Source organism: Chaetura pelagica, unplaced genomic scaffold (assembly GCF_000747805.2).
Source record: "Chaetura pelagica isolate M959 unplaced genomic scaffold, ChaPel_1.0 scaffold363, whole genome shotgun sequence".
NCBI lineage: Eukaryota > Metazoa > Chordata > Aves > Apodiformes > Apodidae > Chaetura > Chaetura pelagica.
This window is the reverse complement of record NW_009952720.1, coordinates 1,090,869-1,110,564: the sequence shown is the minus strand read 5'-3', so window position 1 is coordinate 1,110,564 and position 19,696 is coordinate 1,090,869. Positions and strand designations below refer to the sequence as shown.

General features: G+C 41.5%; 1 protein-coding gene across 1 annotated transcript; it reads left to right on the top strand.

Moving 5' to 3' along the window:
• The first annotated feature begins 3,039 nt into the window (after positions 1-3,039).
• On the top strand, positions 3,040-18,182 carry FAM20B (family with sequence similarity 20, member B). Its single transcript, XM_009994638.1, has 7 exons — positions 3,040-3,567; positions 6,101-6,187; positions 7,902-8,011; positions 10,209-10,380; positions 12,726-12,917; positions 15,099-15,158; positions 16,910-18,182. Exons 1-7 carry the CDS (start codon positions 3,191-3,193, stop codon positions 17,139-17,141), a joined length of 1,230 nt encoding a protein of 409 aa, XP_009992940.1. The 5' UTR covers positions 3,040-3,190; the 3' UTR covers positions 17,142-18,182.
• Positions 18,183-19,696: the final 1,514 nt, after the last annotated feature.

Here is a 19,696-nt window from a genome sequence, read left to right as displayed (position 1 = left end):
CAGGAATTGGGTAACTTGTGGAGACTCTAGTTATATTCTCCCTCCCATGCCCAAGAAGAATACCCCCAGAGAAACTCAACACTCCTGAAAAGTCAGTCTAGGGGATTGAGTGCCTGGCTTGAGCTCCAAAGGGATGAAACATTTCTGTCCCATGCTTTACTTGCTCAACACTGGGCTGCCAGGCTTTCATAAAACACGTGTGTACATGTCTCATAATCAGGAGTAACTCTTCTGAAATTGTGAACTGCTTTCTTCTCTGTAACTTCTTACAAACTAATGGATTTAAAAATTAATGAAAGCCAGTCTTGATAACAGCGATGTTCAACAATTTAGAATTGCTGGTTTTAAAGAACTGAAATTATGAAATTACAGTGAGAGGGTGCAGTTAGAGTCTAATCTGCTTTGCTTGCTTCCTGAGATTTAAGAATAAAATTGTTATTTAGGGCTCTCCTTTTGGGTGAGTCTGTTTGCAAGAACGGGGACTGTTCGATCAGATGCATCTTCCTTGTCTGTGCTTCTCATTCTCACACTTGTACTGGGTAACATGCAGATAGACATGCTGTTTGCAGAAATACAGGCTGCCTCAACAGAACTGAAATGGACAATAGTTTGGTTTCATTTCCATACAAACAAGTGATATGTTGACTTTCACTATTGGCACAAGCTCTTTATTTTCCAGCAGATTGAAGTCAGTATTACATAGTTAACAGGGGACCATAGTACTAGTTTGAAGCGTCCCTGAGACTTGGTAGCTTTTTTTCACCCTACTCTCTACCTTTCACAGGCTTTTCTTGCTGCTATAAGTGGTTACTATTAACATTAAACCACTTTTTCACATACCAGTTTTAACTTCTTGATGTTAGGAGACTTCCACTTTCTTTCCTGCTTCAGAGGACAGGTTTTATAGGAAGTATTTAAGAGGCAAAATGTGTAACCTGGGAAGGGCCAAACTGAATTAAGCTGTCACCTGAGGTGGGACAACGACAGCCAAATACTTCAGATGGTAAACTGGGTTTAAAGCCATGCTTCTGTATCATCAGAGCATGTTGTCTGTAAGTTGAGTGGTGTTCAGCTGGGTGGCTGTGCTGGAAAGAGATATTCTGAAAAAAGTAAAATCTGATAGTTTGTTACAGAATTTCCTAGTCCCTGCTGGTGGACTATGTGGTTCAGCTGCTTATCCTTTGTCAGGCTGGCCTGGGCTGTAATTTTACCTGCACATACCATCACTACTGCTGTTGCCAGGAGAAACACTTGTCTTGGCCTCGTGGTTGGCCATGTTCAGATACTTGTGGAACTACATTGGAAACCAGATTTGAGTGAAGGAGGACTGAGGCTAAGAATAAACAAATGTAAATGTTCAATCTTTAGCATTTACCAGACCTTCTGTGGAGTTTGTTGCATGAAGGTACATGGAGGGCAGGGCCATTCTTTAGGCAACAGTGCTGACCTGGGTAGCTTATGGTGTCACTTTGTAGATAGATAGGTGTTGTAGACACTTGATGGGTCATCTCCCACTCTTGGAGCTGCTGTGCCATCCTCCCTTGTTCCTCTGACTTGCACCAGTGATGGTGTTTTGTAGTCAGGTGATTAGCTGTGCCTTGACTCACAACCCAACAACAGTGGGTGGTTCATGTTTGCATGGATCAGCAGCTGGATTGTGGAACTACCTTGCAGCTGTGGAGTCATTTGTGGGCTTGTATGTGCTTTTCTACTAGTTCTCTTGCACTATACCAAACCTGATTCTGCACTGACAGCTTGCTCAAAGCATCCACCTCTCTGCTGTTAGCCATAGCCTTGGTCTTGGAAATGTGTCCCAACAATATATCAGGCCCCTCGGAGCCATCATGCCCACCTTGCATATAGAACACAGTGTCCACACAGACACTGTGTTTGGCCAGCTAGGCACAGTTGGGCTGTCCGTTGTTTTTTGTTGGTAAATCAACTTAGACTGTGCAGCTTGTTTTTCCAGTGACACGATTAATAATGACTGGTTTATATGCTGCCTGTTAAATCGTATGAGAAGGCTTTTCTATATTGGTCCTGCCACAGCTCAGGGTGCTGTTTGTGGTTTTCATGGTTAGCATAGCTTGTGCAGAGAGAAACCTCTGTTGGCTCAGAGCGTTCCACAGAGATGTGCCTCAGTATCCATTTCCACTGGCTTTTGAGTACATTCAAGTAATATTCTGATGATAATTTCCATCCTCATAATTGAATAGAGTGGCTTGCATGTTCCGTGATCATTACATGCTGGCACTGTTCTGGCCAAGGCTTGCGGGGGTGAGAAGTGTCTTGCAGCCCATTGTAAATAGAGAAACACAGATGTGGCTCTGACTGTGTTGAGGTTTCTGAGAAGAGGTAGTATTAGTGTTTGGGGCTTTTTTTTCTGCTAATTTGGTATTGAGATTACAGATAGTTTGTATCTTTTGTGCGTGTGTGTGTGGTTATTGGTTTTACAGTTGACTGCAGAAGATATATAGTTAACCACAAGGAAGTAAAGATGTCATTCTCCTCCTCTTTTTTTTTTTTTTTTTTAAGAATGGAAAAAAGCTGAGTAAGTTCTAGGCAGCAATTGAAAGGCAGTAAACAAATTAATACTATTCTGTCCTTATGTCTTGTACCCTCAGGAAGCAAGGCTGTGCAGCTGTTTTCACTTGTCAGATTTCAGAAATTCTGTATGAGAGCTTTCTCTTGAGGGACAAATAGTAAGGAAACCAGAGGTTAGGGGTTCTCTTACTAATGAAGAAATGTGACATTGGAGCCATCAACTTAAACTACTGATCTCTGCAGAAATCTTGCCCATGCTGGTACGACTTCAGCTGTGTAGAGATGCTATCAGGCAGTTTCCCCTTTCCTGCAGATCATGGAAAGGCTGCAGGAGGACAGCAAACCCAGTGTGTTTTAACATAAATGTTTGGGCTAAAGCCCAAAAGAAGTGTGCAGAAGTGCAGACCTATGTCCCAAGCATAAACTTGCTTTTGAGTTTGGTGAGGTCTGTGGGAAAGCAGTTTTGTAAGCTTGTGTTTTGTTTATTTTTAGGGCTTTCAGAAGATGCTTCAGTGGCAATACCTCTTCCACAGTGCAAGTTATGAATGAAATTCATTAACCAACATCCCCTTCCTCACCCTGATCTCCAATAGACTTCCTGTAACACTTGGAAGAAAGGGTCAGGGGAGAAGGGTTGAAGGTCACCATGAAGCTAAAGCAGCGAGTTGTGCTATTGGCCATCCTCCTTGTCATCTTCATTTTCACAAAAGTTTTCCTCATTGACAACTTGGACACCTCAGCCGCCAACCGGGAGGACCAGCGCGCCTTTCACCGCATGATGACAAACCTCCACGTGGAGCTGGACCCTCGGCTTGACCACACCTTGCAGTCCCCTTGGGAGATTGCAGCCCAATGGGTGGTGCCCCGTGAGGTGTATCCCGAGGAGACACCCGAGCTGGGGGCTGTTATGCATGCCATGACAACAAAGAAAATAATAAAAGCTGATGTGGGATACAAAGGGACCCAACTGAAAGCTTTGCTAATACTTGAAGGAGGACAGAAGGTTGTCTTCAAACCCAAGAGGTAAATATTGCCTTGAAGAACTGAATTAATAACTGCTTTATGTTGGGGGTTTTTTTTCTCTCCATGTTGTTGCATTAACGTTTAAGTTACAAATTTACACGTGAATGGAAAAGCCATTCTGTTATTTGTGAGACAGAGAGTGCAGCGCTTTGCTGGTCCTCTAGCAACTTAGGTTGCCGTGCCAACTGTCTCTCAGGCTGTATAGCTTTGGTGCTGGAAAAAACCTGTTTCTGAGCAGGGTCTCCCTGAATGTGGAAGTGTGGGTTCTGGCAGCATGGAGACAAGTCTTGCCTATTCTTTCTAAGTAAGGGTCATGTCAAACTGTCATGCGAGAACGCAGATCTGCAACAGGGAAGGAGTGAAAGCTGACAGTGTCTTAAAAGCAGATCTGGCTGTCTGGTGTAGCTACATGAAGGCTGTGAGAATGGCTTGATAGGTCTGAGTGAAAGTGCCTGAGTTTCCCATCTGTCAATAATGAAGCAATGTCAGAATGAGCAGGTAGTGATGCTTCCTTGGTATGGTGATGGATGGATGGATTACGCTGACCTGCAGGGAAATTTGACATAATTGAACATTTATGAAGAGTCTTGTGCACATCTGTAAAGCTTTCTGTTTGCCTTTGGGGAAAAGGAGAAGAAAGACAGATGTAAAAAAGTATGGCAGGCGTATTTTATGGGAGTGCACTGCAAATGTCAAGTGTTGTCATCGCAGTGTGAGTACATCTCTCTCCAAAGGATATTAGGTTGAGCAAGCATGAAGTTTTTCTGTCATGTCATGAATTATTAGAGGATGAGAAAAAAAATAATCTGCCCTCCTCTTCTTGAATTCACAGCCCTGTTTCTATATGGTAATGACTGGTATGGCTGGAAATTCACTGTGGGGCTGGGCTATGTTTAAACAGTGTAGATCTTTCATACAGACGTCTTAGTGGTTCGGGAGGCTTGTCCAATAAATGCAGTAACAAGACATGGCATTTCTATAGTGCTTTCTGTGTGAGTGCTGTAAAGCATTAAATTACATTCCCATAATGGAATGTCTGTGCAGGCAAATGCAGAGAGTATGCTCCATCAGGGACATGTAGAGCTGGGACTCATTATAGGAGTGCCAGACAGTTTATGGAGTGCTAGACAGTATGGTCCTAGCCATACTGGTGAGACCCATGTCCTGTTTGGGACTGCTGAGTAGCTAGGCTTGTAGGTAGAGTCTTGTTCTGTGCCACCTTTGCTCTAGAAAGGACTAGATGCCTACTGTATGTGGAAGCAAGACGTTGGTTGTGTTTTACCAATAAGTTTTAGCTCTACAGCTTTCAGAATGTGACTCTGTTTACAGAAGCCTGCTGCAAATACATCCAAAAGACCTGACTCCGAGGATGTGTTCTGAGGATTAGTGTTCTCATTTTAAAATTATTTGAAATCCAGCCTAAGTTAATAGCTGTCACAATCATGTGATCACGGTGCCAGTGGTATCTGTGAAATAAGATGCTTTTTGGGTGTAAGTTCCAATCTGGCAGGAATCCGTCAGATCCTCCTCCCAGCAACTCCATGCTGTCCTGCACTGGTAAATTCTCTTTTGAGCTGTCTTGCAGAGAAGCTAAAGCATGTGCTCAAAGTGATGAAGTGGACTGTCATCTCATCCAAGAGATCTTCTCTGGGTGGGGTTAACACATCAAGGGTAGAGCACTGTGGCATCTCTTAATGCTATTGCTGCTACTGCTTAAAGCTGGAGTCAGTTGGAAATAATCCAGTTTACACAATTTGGTACAATGATGGAAGTGAGAAGATAGGTAATCTAATTTGGCCTGACTTTATTTGAAAATGCATTGTATTTCACCCATTTGCTCAGTATTGATTGTGGAATGCTTGTCTGAAGCTTGCTGCTTAAGCAGTATCTAGATTCAAATGTCATGAATCTTGGAAAATTTGTGTTTGCCTTGCCTATTTAAGTAACATCTATTTTAAAAAAAAGTGAAAAAAAAGTCCACTGCTTCATCAAAATATATAATTCTTTTTATCAGGAGCATCTATTTTCTATTTCTTGCTGCTCATGATGTCTTTTCTCCACCAGAATAAAGGGTCTTTTTATATTCAGTGTAGTCCTTCAGGTCGTGCTTGCTGATCTTTTAGCTGCTAAAGGTTGTGTTTGGCATTTCTTCCACAATATCAGATTGTATTTTTTTGTTAATCTACAATCCATTCTAACCGCAAAATAATTTGTGGAGTTGCTGCTTTCTAGTATAAATAGTCCCCTGTTCTGTAGCTGGATCTGTGCACTTTGTTCTTAGATGTGACTTGGCATCTGATTGAATTAAAACTCATTAGTTTGAATAGGCACCACTTCCCAAGCTCTTGAGGCCACTGTACATTACTGACCTTTCCTCCTTATTTACTACTTCAGCAGTCTGTGTGCTGTTTAATCTCATTAACAATTTTTCCCATTGGCAATAATTTTGAAAGTGACTCGAGGTCTGTTACTCTGCACAGCAAAATTAATGGAAATGCTGCTTGAATCACATTTTGACTTATTTCAATTACAGATATGCCAGGGATTATGTAGTGGAAGGAGAACCATACGCTGGCTATGACAGACACAACGCAGAAGTGGCAGCCTTTCACTTGGATAGGTATGGAATGATTGGGTTATCCGGTTGTACTGTCTCTGCTAAACACTTCTTAAGAGTTGGGGAAAAGGAGTTCTTTGAGTACACCTCAGATGTGAGCTAATTCTAACCTGCCAATATACCACATTGAAGCCAAAAATTTAAACTAGTTGTGCAGTACCCATTGCTGCTGTTGCAGTCTTGAGGTGGTGTGTCAAAATCAAGGTATTTTAGACCAAAAAAGGTGATGTAACCAGATGTCTCTTGTCCATTTGTGCTTTCAAGAAACACACTGACTTCTGTTTCCCTGAAAAAGCAGTGATCAAACATTGTAAAGCAACAATTCAAAGCCTGTGTCCAAACCCTTCTTTCTTTTAGCTCCTTCTTCCTATTGGTTTAGTTTTGTGCTTGTTTCTCTGGTCTTTCTCCTGTCTTTGTGGGCATACACCTCTATATTCTTCAGGAATACCTAGCAGAAGATACCTGCTCACATAAACTTGGCAGGTGCCTTTGTTTTGAATGGTGACAGTTAGATAATTTGTCTGAGGATGCTGTAGTGTCAAGAAGGATCTGAATCATATTTTATGTTTAGCACTAATGGGGAGACTGTGCTGTCCAGGATAGTCGCCTTTCAGCTGTGGGTCTGAAAATACAAGGACAGGTTTTCCATAGCTAAGCTCTGTGCTTATTTTCTTGAAGGACATGCGTTGCCTTAAGCTGTACATAACTCTCTATATTGGCTATGAATTTTGTCTTTATGCATATGTAATTTGTTCCCCCAACATTTTGTGTTGTCCTTTCTTAGAGGAATTTTATACTTATGGAAGGGGACTTGCTATACCTAAATATCTAAAATACCTTGCTGTACCTAATACCTGAAAAAAATACTTAACAGCTGCTAGAGTGACTCACAGGAATGTAGATTGTCTCTTTTTTCAGAAGGGACAGTCCCTTTTCAGTCTTTTTTTTTTATGAGATGCAAAGACTACCCAAAGGGTATAAAAAGTACGTTAAGAGAGTTGGGGCTGACATTGTACTGATGTTTGTGCTCCTCTTTTAAGCACTTTGAAGATTCCATTACAAATACCCAAGTCATTTGTGGTCACAGAGCAAAGACTGTGGCAGACACAGGAAGGGAACCTGGTTCTTGTGACCACAAGTTTTATGATTATTCTTCCCACCTCTCTTTTTTTTTTTTTTTCCCAGACACATCAGGCGTTCAGTTTTTGTTCTACTTTTCTCTCTTCCATTCTTCCCCCTCATGCCAAACAAAGTAACTCCTAGGTTGTTTGCTTTCACATATAATTGAGTTTAGCTTAAGCATAACATTTTAATATATAATAATTCCCACAAATGAGAAATGCTTTTTCCAGGTGACCATCCCAAAGGCCATATGGTTACTGCTTCAGCCTGTGCACAAGTCAGATGATGGATATTTCTGCTATGAGGTCTGATTTCTGAGAGTTGGAGCATGGTGCATCCTGTGTTCCTCTGCTGCAAATGCTCTAATAATAGAGTGTCACTGATGGCCTGTAAAGCAAGTTTAACATCCAGGCACTTAAGAAAAAGGGGTTTCCTTACTATGCCTTGAGGAAGGGTTCTGACTTTATGATTTGGTCTCAGTCATCTTGGTTTCAGACAGTGGCACAGAGACTGTGTTTTTGTTTTGTTTTGTTTTGATTTAGACTTGCTGCCTGTGTCGCAAATTCTCATGTCACCTTTTTTCACCCCAAATCAGAATTCTGGGTTTTCGACGAGCTCCACTGGTGGTTGGCAGGTTTGTCAATCTACGTACGGAGATCAAACCAGTAGCCACAGAACAGCTTCTGAGTACCTTTATGACTGTGGGTAAGTGGGTTCCATGGATTGTGCAGCCCAGCGAGGAAAAAAAGTGTGTAATGGGGAAAAAACCGTGTGGATCTGACACTGTTATAGAACAGTTAACTATGATACAGGAAGTTTCTTTCTGTGCCAAAAGAGATGGTGCTTATTTGGCGGGGGAGGAGGACTTGATTTTCTCCAAGAGGTTTTTCCTCTGTAACCTCTCTGTGTTCCTTCTGCTGTTACAGATGGGATTTTTTATTTTATTTTTTTGTTGTTGTTGTTAGTAAGAATTTTTTTTCTCTTTGTTGTCAGAGGTGGTTAGAAAAGTCCATGATTAGACCTGAAAGGAAAAGAATGGAATTGTATTTAGTGCAAACACAGTGGTGATTTGGGATAATTTATAGAGCTGATGCATCGGTTGGTGTTAGATGTTTGTGCTACATCAGAGTCTGCTGAGCATTTATAACCAAATGTGTCAGAACTTCCCTGTATTGTTTACAGTAATGATGCTGTGAAGGGCACTTAATGGGAATTGCTAATGTGAACTCCTACCAGGTGGTCATTAAGCACTGAGAAATTACTAATGCGGCAGCCTTAGAGCCTTCAGGCTTTCATAAAATATTCAATTATTGCTCTGGGTTTTTTGTTTGTTTGTTTGTTTTCTCTTTCCTAATAAGAAGAGTTTAGAGATGATTGTTCATTACAGCTGATAAATGTGTGCCTGTGTATTTCTATTACAAGCACTGTTGGTAGCTTCACCTACTAAATTTGCCTCTTTCAGTTACAAGGTGTAACTTTCAGATGAGAGTAGTTCTCCCTTGCCAAACTCCATTTGCATTCAGATTGGGTGTCTACCTCAGGCGGACTTGACTTTTCCTAATTTCAGCCAAGATAACTAAGCAGTTTTCTAGCAGAAATGCTGACTTGAAAAGTATGGGTCTAGAAATTTTCAGTGCCATTCCTTAGAAATGCCTGTTCTGCAGAGCATGAACCAAATTTGGGGAGAAGTTTGTGATTGCTTGTCAACCCAAATTTGACCAAGTTTCTCAGGTTTTGAAGGAAAGATAATTTTTGCATATTCAGTGCGGATCTGTTTGATTTCCAGCTATAATCTCAATTAATTATCTCTTGCTAGACCTGCTGCAGGTCATGGATAGGAAGAGAGACTTGCAGGGTTTTCCATACAAATAAGAGATCCGGTCTGCTGCAAACTCCTACGTTGTAAATTATCTCTGTCCTCAAGTTGTCTGACTGAGGCAGTGGGAGCACAAGAGGTGGGTCTGGCTGGAGGGACTGTAAAAGGAGTGCTGGCTGGCTAGGGAATTGGCATGTCTAAGGGGATAGCAAGGGGAAAACACATCTTTCAGTGAGCTGGGCCTGGTTTGGGGAGGATGTTGAATGTGGAGCCAAAAGAAGGAAGGACAGAGAATAAGAGGAATCACAAGGAAGTGAGACACAGTTGACTATGTTGGAAGAACATCTGTGACTATGGAACTGGAATTGGCAAGGGTCAAGCAAAGGCAGGGTGGAACAGAAAAAGTTAAGGTAAAAGTGTTAATCTAGACTATGTAGATTATGCTGCAGGCTACGTAGGCCTCAGTGGACTAAATACTGCAGAGTTTCATTGCTCCTCTCCTGACAGGAGACAGACCTGAAACTTCTGACAGACCCACCTTCCTAGATCAAATAAGAATGACAGTTTTGTTGTGTTTCCCTTGCTGAGTAAGCTGTAGTAACTGAGATGTGTGGCAGGTCTCAAGGCTCCAGATTCACTTGAGTTCTGCTTAATCTTTTCACTTGCCTCTTTTTGGTCAGCTTTTTAAAAAAAGTGGAAAATCTGGCACAGAAAGTGTGAACTTTTAAAGAGCAAGCACTGCTAAAGTTGCAAAGTCAAGGTCTTGAGAACTAGGAAGGGATCACAAAAGCTTTTTGATAGTGCAGTGTTGTTTTAACTCTCAGTGGGATGAAAACAATAGAAAATATAGTTACTCTCTCCTTTGAATATTAGTCTTTAACATTGCTTTGATTTACTAGATAGATATCTGTTTAATCTCTTTTGAACCTCTCCCTCTCAAAGAAAGGAAGCATGAAGTCAGGTGCAGTGGAATCCTATTGCAGGGAAGGCATTGCTGCAAAAATATGCTCCTGAATTTCAGATGGCATCCCTTGGATTAAGTTCTGCTCTTTTGATACCTCATTATTTATTATTATTATTTTTAAGGTAATAACACTTGCTTCTATGGGAAGTGCTACTACTGTCGGGAAACAGAACCAGCTTGTGCAGATGGGGACATCATGGAGGGGTCAGTGACTCTGTGGCTACCAGATGTCTGGCCTCTTCAGAAACATCGACACCCATGGGGTAGGACTTACCGTGAAGGCAAACTTGCCAGGTATGAGAAAATGATAGGCTTATTCTTTATACATGATCATTTGTACTAAGATTACCCTTACAATACTGTCACTAATTGATAAGCAAGTGTTCTCAAAACCTAAGTGTTTTGCTGACAGCTTTCTTGATATGGCAGTAAAAATTCAAGAAGTCAGAGATTTAAATTAAAACAAGCACAAAAGAAATAATGATACTAAGTACTGTCCTTTTCCTACTTCTGGCCTGGAACAGGAATGTTTTTGCCATGACCAGAGCAAATGGTTTTGAATTTCATAAGATTTTCCAAGTCTGTGTCCTGGACAAGTGATTAGAAGGAGATTTTTAGCCCTCGATCTAAAATACCCATTGATTTCCAGGAAAGTGAGTGTTCTTGGAAAGAATCTCATCCAAAGGCTTCATTGGATTGCTTTAGAGTATTAAATGTACAGTTTGATTTTTTAGCAGATGTTTTCTCCTTTCCACAAGGTCAAAATCAGCTGTATTTAGTAGATGGTAAATTGCAGTACTGAATGGACAGAATTTCTTGGAGGTGTTTCTTTTTTTGAGAGACTGTTTTTCATCATGAACTGCCTGCTTACACAGGACTTTACCCTGATACCTATGCTGATTTGATATTTGCTGCATTTTAAACTTACTTGTTCTTGCCTTCTTTAGATGGGATTGTGATTGTGTGGTTCTGTTGTTTTGCACCTTGTCACGTTGGTCTTTTCCCTTTGAGAGCAGCAGGAGAATTAAACACTCTAGATGGCACACTCTCCTTTTTTTTCTTTGTCTGGTAATTACAGAAAAATAACTCTGTAGGAAGTTTTTTCTTGGCCTAGCTCCTCTGCTCCATCCTGAGTTGACCTTTTGAACATAATTCATAAAGTCACATTAGTGTATGTAATTTTTAATGGACGTGTAATAGATAAAACCCTGACCTTTGAAGCCCTATGCTAATACAATATAAATGATCAGAAATAAATGTCAGAGCAAGGTCTGTCTTGAAAAACTGAATGGAAAATGAGAAGAGAGAGCATAGTGTGTCTGAAAAATTGTTGCCAGGGTATTAACTACTGATCCAAAGTAAAATGAGAGAAATAGAAGCACTTGAGGGAGAGAGGGATGTAGCATAAAAGAAATGTATGCAGTACAAGGAGGAGTATATTTGGAGACTTCAGCCTTGTGGGTTAGGGCTGTTAAGTTGGAATGTGAGTTGGACCTTGAGGGGACTAGAAACAGCATTTGAGTGTGTGACATGTTAACAAAACCTTTGAGAAGATACATTTTTGGCCATTCTGATTTGGATGACTGGAGGAGAGAGGATATTGGGGGCTCAGGCTCCAGACCTCTAGAAGATGAGTTAGGGTGTGTGGCAGTTCTAATAGATAAATTCTGATCTTCTCCCTGCTTTTATGACTCTCTGCAATTTTGAGCATGTCAGTGAGCTTTTTTTTTTTTTTTTTTTTTGAGCATGTCAGCTTCTTTCCTCCATTTCTAAGTCACAGATGGTTTAAAGCATTTCCAACTTAACTGTAATTTTGTGAACGATTGTTTGAGCCCTTACATGGAAGATGTTGTAGATACACTTGTTACTTAGGTTAACAGATGGAAAGGATACATACCAAAGATTTGGCTGTTTTGATGGTGGTGTTGAATAGCTTTGGAAACTATAGAGAAGAAAATAAGAAAATGTAAAATTCCAGCTTTGAAGGACTGAGATATGATATCCCTGTTATAAAACTGCAGGTATGTGCCTAGGTTATGTGTAGAGGGAGAGAAAAGGGAAGCTTGAAATTCTGCCAGTGGGGAAGGTGAGAGACTCTGAAAGGAAAGTGGGGAGCAAAGGAAAAACTGAAGAATGAATACATAAGAGGCTCTTCTTCTCAGGGTGAAGGAGGTCATTAGTAACCGTGATGGGGTTATTTGCATTAGAAAGAAAAAATGAAGAGGATCACTGCAAAGCAAGGCTGATGGAAGCAGGTCGAGGCAATAGAAATAGACACAGTACTTCAGGTCCTTAGTGAGGAAGTTAAGGCAGGTAAGTCATGACAGTAATCTTGCTGTGAGGCAGCTGAACCACTGCTGAATTGTGAGCAGTGAGGAAACAAACTCTGACCTTGTTTTCTGCAGGAAGATGATGTGTAACCTTGCACTGAAAGTGTAGCTTGCTCCATACACTGGGGTGTTAATACAGGATTTACTCTTTTCACAAAACACTTATGTCTAGCTGCTGCTTCTTCATATAGCCTTGACTGCTGCCCTTACCTCTTCTTTATGCACTAATAAATGAGTAAAGGAGCAGCTCAATGTAATGTTAGTGTGCATTATTGAAGATCTGATTTATTCCCTCATGGTGGCCCACAGGTGGGAGTATGATGAAAGCTATTGTGATGCTGTGAAGAAGACTTCCCCCTATGACTCGGGCCCCCGTCTCCTTGATATCATTGACACTGCTATCTTTGACTATTTGATTGGGAATGCTGACCGGCATCACTATGAGAGCTTCCAGGATGATGAAGGAGCCAGTATGCTCATCCTCTTGGATAATGCCAAAAGGTAAGGGAAATCCTGGTGGCCAGGCAGTGGTGAGAACAAGGGCACATGTTTATCTGCTCTGTATCTCTGGGTTTTTTTCCTCTCACTACTTTTTTTTTTCAGTACTACCTTTTGCGCTAAAAATTCAAAGCTTTTCTTCTTACTAGAAATCACTCACCAAGTACTAGGGTCCTTCAGAGGCTGTGATGCTTGCTCTGTGCTCTAGTTACTGTGACTGCTTTGGGCAAAGTCTTACTCAGACTACAGAAACTCCCAAATTAGCACAGTATGACCTTTTTTCTGCCAAGCAGCTTTCAGAAGTTTCCTTGTTGTCTCTCTTGTCCCCAGAAAAACCCATTTTTTTAATGCTCTTAATTAATGAAAGATGAAAAACATATGATTTATTGTTTACCAGTGAGTATTACTCAGTGCCAGAGTAAAATAAGATATTTTCAAAACATGTTTCTGAATAATTTTGCATTCCCTGCTTTTGGAATCTGTCTGCTCTGGTTTTAAAAGTTTAAAATGGAGATAGAACTGATACTGAGAGCAAGATACGATGATGTGTTGAGTGTGGACATTAACTGCTTCAAGAAAAAAGTGAAGCATGTAGTAGCTGAGAAGAATGGATAAGTCCTTGAGGCTAAACTTTACTATTAAGCCTATGTATTTAAAATGCGAGTTGTTCTGTCTTTGCTGTAGTTTTTGTATGTTGGCTGGCATAGTTTAAGTTAAAAATCCTGTTGAAGATACAGCCTTGTTGAAATCATAACAATTTGCTTAATTTTTTAAAAAAACAAAGGTAGCATATTCCACTTTCTCATTATTTAGCCCAGAGACTCCCAAGGTTTTTTTCTGATGGGCACTACCATCTGCAGAGGAGAACCGTCAGCTTCTTTCTGTTGGTGAGCTCTGGAAGTCTATTTGCCAGGCTCTGCAGTGGCTTTGCACACCACTTGGATGAAGTGCACACAGCACTGAGACGTCTGATCTGGACAGATTCTTGGGAGGCTTGGAGTTAGTTCTTTCCCCATTTGCCTTTTGTATATAGTGGATTCCTTCCTTCCTTTCTTCCTTTGCTCCTAATTTTTCTGCAGTGGCTGAGTTGAGTAGTTTGTCTTTATGTGTCATCCTGCTCAGGAACACTCCTTCAGTTAATGTCATCAGGATGCATTCCACCTTGGGACTGCTTAATTATTGCTGTAGGTGAATTTGGCAGACGTTGCCTTTCTATAATGTCCTGGCAATGTGCCAGAAGGAAGTTAATGTATTAGTGACTGGAAATAAACACAGTAGTTGAAGGTCATGTTAGACCTTTCATTGTGCATATAATGTTACAAAAACATTGTGGGGCATTGCAGGCCCAAAACTGAATTGTTTTCTTCAAAATGTATGTAAAGTTCTTTTAGCTCCTTTGAGATAAGGGATAGGGAGATATTTTTTTCTTAGAATCATAGAAGATCTCAAGTTAGAAGCGACCCATAAGAACCATCAAGTCCAGCTCTGCTCCTCACGGGACTAAAACTAAAACTACCTAAAACTAAACCATGTAACTAAGAGCATCATCCAGATCCTCATTGGTGCTGTGACCACTTCACTGGGGAGCTTATTCCAGTTGTGTAGCTACTAGTAACAGAGTTACTTGAGCAGAGTAATGCTGAACTCCCAGAGCAAGTTCTCTTTATTGTTGGGAAAGTTATTGATAACAGTATTATGAAGGGGGGGGGTTGGAAACTATTAAAAATAACCCCAAAACAGTGTTTAGAAGGTGAAATCCTATGAGGTCCTTTTGACAAGCCTCCCTTAGAAAGTGTGATCATGAAATATTAAAGCAGATCACCTTCTTTGAACTGTTGACTGAAACTTGGCCATCTAAACCAGCATGTGGCTGCTGTTTAATTCCCTGGTTTAGCAAGATGAGCTTAATTTCTAAACTCTTCTGAAGTCTGTTTCAAAGGTACCTTGGTCTGATAAAGAACTAGGTGTGCTGGTGTTGCTTCCTTTTATCTGGTACATCAGCTGATGCTGTTGAGAGTTATGTCTGTAATTGCTTATGGCCTGTTTATATTTTAATTTAAATTATTTGAATTGGTGGAGCATGAAATTGCTTAGTGTTGAATTTTTTTAATTCTTTACAAATCTTTTGATGTAGAGAACATTAGGAGTTCAGCTGCTTCACTTGATTTTCATTTTGCATTTCAGCTTTGGAAACCCTGCCCTGGATGAAAGAAGTATCTTAGCTCCTCTGTATCAGTGCTGCATGTAAGTGAGTTGCAGGGATGCTGTTCACTTGACTTACACAACTACTGTCTTTAGGTGTGCAGTGTAATTAAGTGTGAAGCCTTCTGGCAACCCAAAAATGTTTGCTGGGGTACATAGGGCTTTACTTTTTTGGGGTACTATGTTTGATGTATTGTCACTGCTCAAGTAGCTGAGGAAGCTGTTTTTATGAAGGTGTAAAATCAGATGGCAGGCTGTAGGAAGCAGTCTTGCTTACAGGTCAAATCTGGGTCAAATCTATCCTCAGTCAGGATGATAGGTACTCTGGTGCTGCAGCTGTCTGCATCCAGCTCCTGCCCAAGAAAAGTTCACGTCGCAGTTTGAGTTCTCCCTGACAGAAGCTGAGAACTCCACAACGTGTCTGGCAGCTTAATTACCTTCATTTCCCAATCTTCTTTCTAAACAAGCCTGCAGCACTGCTTAGGGTGCTTTTTTCAAAGTGAGGTTTGTAGGATTTTGTTTCTGCTTTGGCCTTGGGAGCTGTGGGTTTGTTAGTTTTATTTTTAGAGGCTGTGACTTGTTGATTTCTGTTTTCTTTGGCCACTCTCTCACCAGGCCATTGCTACATCTCATTAACAAATAGATAAAAGTACCAGGGAGAAAAATACTGATATATCTGTTTCATGCATCTGTTACTTCAAGATAACTTTAAAACTTCCAAAGAATGCATTTAGTTGAGAGTTCCTTGAGCCTGTCCTTGGAGATTTCTGCCTCCCAAATTGCTCAGGGCCTGTGAAACCTGGGAGCTCTGCAGAAAGCCTGAGCTCTCAGCCCCTGCTTGTGCTAAGGAAGGCTCTTTGCATGCTGCAATAGATCTGGCCTACATTCTGCAAAGATCTTTTAGAATCCATATGGAGAACAATTGAAGTAAATTATTTTCAAATTCTTCAAATTTTCTATATTAATTTTAAAGGCATTTTTATTTCTTGTTTTATGAAGATCTTTTGGAGTCTTTCTCATCTGGATTCTCCTAAATATAACCAGAAGATTATGTAATAGACTTCACTATTTCCTACTTTTCAGATATCCTTTGTGGTATCAGGCAAATGCCATGAAAGAATTCGTATGTGTGATTGGTTTTAACTATAGGTTTGCTGCACCACTTGCTTATATTGCTCTTTTCTTTGGTGGCCGTCAAAAGCCAAGAGTTTAGACCAGTGGTGCTAAAATGCAGACCTTTGGGGGAGAATCCTTAGAGTCTTCACAGAGCAAGATGGTTTAAATGGGCTGATACGAACAAGCTCAATGGCCAGTGGGGCAGAAAGATGACTGCCCTGTTCACTTTCTGTGGGACTTCAGTGTGCCTGACTTGTGTCCTTTGAGATTAGTTGTTGGTCAGTGATGCTCTTCCTGACGTAACATGAGTTTTGTTTTGAAATTAGCAGCCAGATTGTTAATTTTGTTTCCTTTTTGAACTGTGTCTGGGAGCTGTCAGGACTGAAGAACTTCCTTGCTAGCAGCTGGAATTGTTCTGTGTAACATAAGGATTACATCACATTACATTCTTTCTTCTTCCCCCTCAGTTTTCAAGCTTCACTTAAATACTGCAGATAATGCAGTTACACCTGGACCCTCCCATTCCAAAACCACTTTTGTAGAAAAGGTGCCATCCTGGTTGGTTCAAATCATGATGTAACAGGCTCCCTGGAGAGGCTGGCTGTGGTATTGCTGGTGGAACTTGGGCTGGACAGTGGTACAATGACTCTTTCTTTCTTTCTTTCTTTCTTTTGCAGCATCCGGGTTTCTACCTGGAACAGACTCAATTACCTGAAGAATGGAGTACTGAAGTCTGCCTTAAAAACTGCGATGTCTCATGACCCCATCTCACCAGTGCTTTCTGATCCTCATCTGGATGCCCTAGACCAGAGGCTTCTCAGCATTCTGGCTACAGTGAAGCAGTGCACAGACCAGTTTGGGCCAGATGTTGTGCTGGTGGAAGACAGGATGACACTGTCTCATTTGTAATTGTAGTGGAACACAGATGAAACTCCTTTTTTTAAAAACAAAAAAGCAAACAAAGAAAAAGTTATAGAAAAACAGCACAATCAGTTCGGAAAGGCTGTGGCCAAGATGGACTGAGATGAACAGGAAAGCTTCTGGGCCAGAAAACAGAGGTGACACTGGCTTTTACCGTGGGCTGACAACAGTGAGAGGTGGGAAAACTGGAGCCTTGGATGGCTCAGTACCCGTAATGGCATCTTGGCCATTGTGGTGTGTCCATTGCTGGCAGTGGACACAGCGCTGGATAAAAATGGCTCTTGGTGTTGGTGGAAGTGTGTGGAACACAGACACTGATTTTTGGACCGAACCTAGAGGGGACAAATGGAGATGAACAATACAATCTTCTCCCCTTCTCCTCCCCACATATACTCTTGAGAGTGTTTGTCTGATTTCAGGGTTGTACATAATCAGCTGGGAGCTGGTTAGGCATTTTGCTGCTTCTTTAGAGAAAGAGGAAGTGGTGAATAAAATAATTATTAGATTGAAGAATTGTGCCACCCCCTCAGGGGTGGGAAGTTCTTTGGAATGCCATTGGGGTGGGAGAAGGCACCTCTGCTGCTCAGTTGTCCTTTCCTCAACAAAAGGCTGGGAAAGGGGTTTGCCTCATTTGTGATCATGCTTCAGTGTTTTCACAGAAGCCCTATCAAAGATTTATCCACAGGGTTGGAGATTTAGGAGAGGGCAGGGTGGTTATACAGCACTTGGTAATTAAGGGGTTAAAGTAAGTTTCTACATGTCTTTAATAGGGATCTGGCAAGGTCTGAGTAGAATAAATATCCTTGCAGTCCTGTGTCCATATTAACTGAATTTTCACCTTAGCTGAGGAGAGTGACAGAATCTGTCCTTGGGAGCAGGTTCCATTGGGTGAGGTCACACTCCTTACTGTGTGTCCTGCTGGATGTGGGGAACATGGAGGTGTTGCACTGGGGAGAGCTGTCTTGCTAGGCTTCCCCAGTAACCAGCAGCCATGGGCAAGGCCCAGAAGCAGGGGGAGAACCCTGAGCTGTGCTTTTCCTTCTTCAGTTCGCGTGGAGAGTGCTGCTCCATGTTGTAACCACAGCAGCTTTTGAGTCCCAGTGTCTACCTGGCCTGGCTTGTGGCTGAGCTCTGAAGCTGTCAGCTTTTCCAGTAAGGTTTCTGCCTTCCCCAGCTGCTTCTTGTAACCCCCAGTGTGATGCTCTGACTGGGGAGGTCATCCCAAGGTCCTCACTCCTAATGGTTTTGCCCTAGATAGGGGAGGGTTGGGGTAAGTTTGTTTTCCAGGGCAGACTTCAGCACTGTGTCAGCCTGTACTGTAGAGGAGCTTGTGGCCATGCAACTTGTCACACTGGTGGTGGGTCTGAGCCTATGTCTTCAGAAGGAAAGCAGCTGTGTCATTACATTTTCAAATTTAACAGCTTTGCATCAATTTTCAGTTCAGACAGTATGGTCCTTAGAAGTAAGGCAAGAGCTCACTTCCCAAAGTGATTTTGTGTTGGACTTAAGAGCAAGAGCAGCAAAATGTCAGTTCAAGGCCTTTTCCTTGATTTATCTGTCAAGATCTTTCCAGCTCTGCAGTCTTGTGGTGGGCAGATAGAGCTATTTTCTGTTCTTGTACCTGCTGCCATACCTGATCAAAGAGGTGCTAGTGAGACAGTTTGTTGTTAAAATGCAGTTTTATTTTGTTCAAGTCTTTTTTTGTCATTGCCTGAGCAGGGTATCTTGAAAGTATAATGCAACCGTTTACCTGAAATTGAGTTTTGTGTTGTTCTAGATCTCTTCTGGACATGGCCACATCATAGACCTGCCTCACAGTTGGGATGGGATGTGGGGTTATTTATTGAGGTTACCAGTCAGGACTACAAGGCACAGCCAGCTTTTAGGACACTGATGTTAAGCTAGTGCCTGTTTATTCCTGTACCTGATCACATAGCACATACTTTAGAAGCCACGGGCCTTTGGAGAGTTTAACCCACTTGGGTTGTGCCTTGGGGCTTCCCTTCGGGCAGGAGCATGTGCTTGGCTGACAGTGAGTGTGGGCAGGGATGGCCCTGCTCCTGAGCCAGTGGGTAAGGAGGCAGGAAGGACTATGGGCAACAGTGACGTGGATAGAGAATGCTTTTATTGTAAAGCAGAATAGGTTGATACTGAGGCATTTTGGCATAAACTGTTTCCCTGGAAATTAAGATGATTTACTCAAAGGGGAGACAGTGAAGAAGCACATGGTAGTGGCTTTTAGCATTTTTAAAAGCATGTTCTTCTCTTTGAGCTTAATCATGAGCACTTAATATTTTGGGAAGGATCTACCAAAATGTGATGTTTTGATTTCTATATGATCACTCTTGATCATTTACATTTGATTTAATAATGGTTTCCAAAAAATGTCTTTATGAAATCAAATTAGGGTTCAGGACTTAAGCCTTCTTTTTCACAGGGCTCTAAACTGGAGCTTTTGCCATCAGTTGGAACCTGGAGCTAAGTTTTTCCATAGTATGAATGTCAAAGATTGAAAGCAGTGTATTGTTTTTTTTGTGAACAAA

What these genes read in the sequence shown, in the direction of transcription:
- FAM20B (XM_009994638.1), top strand. Translation starts at nt 3,191, where the DNA reads ATGAAGCTAAAGCAGCGAGTTGTGCTATTGGCCATCCTCCTTGTCATC. An exon ending in GAGTACCTTTATGACTGTGG is followed by an intron (nt 8,012 to 10,208) that starts GTAAGTGGGTTC and finishes ATTATTTTTAAG; the next exon opens with GTAATAACACTTGCTTCTAT. An exon ending in CCTCTGTATCAGTGCTGCAT is followed by an intron (nt 15,159 to 16,909) that starts GTAAGTGAGTTG and finishes TTTCTTTTGCAG; the next exon opens with CATCCGGGTTTCTACCTGGA.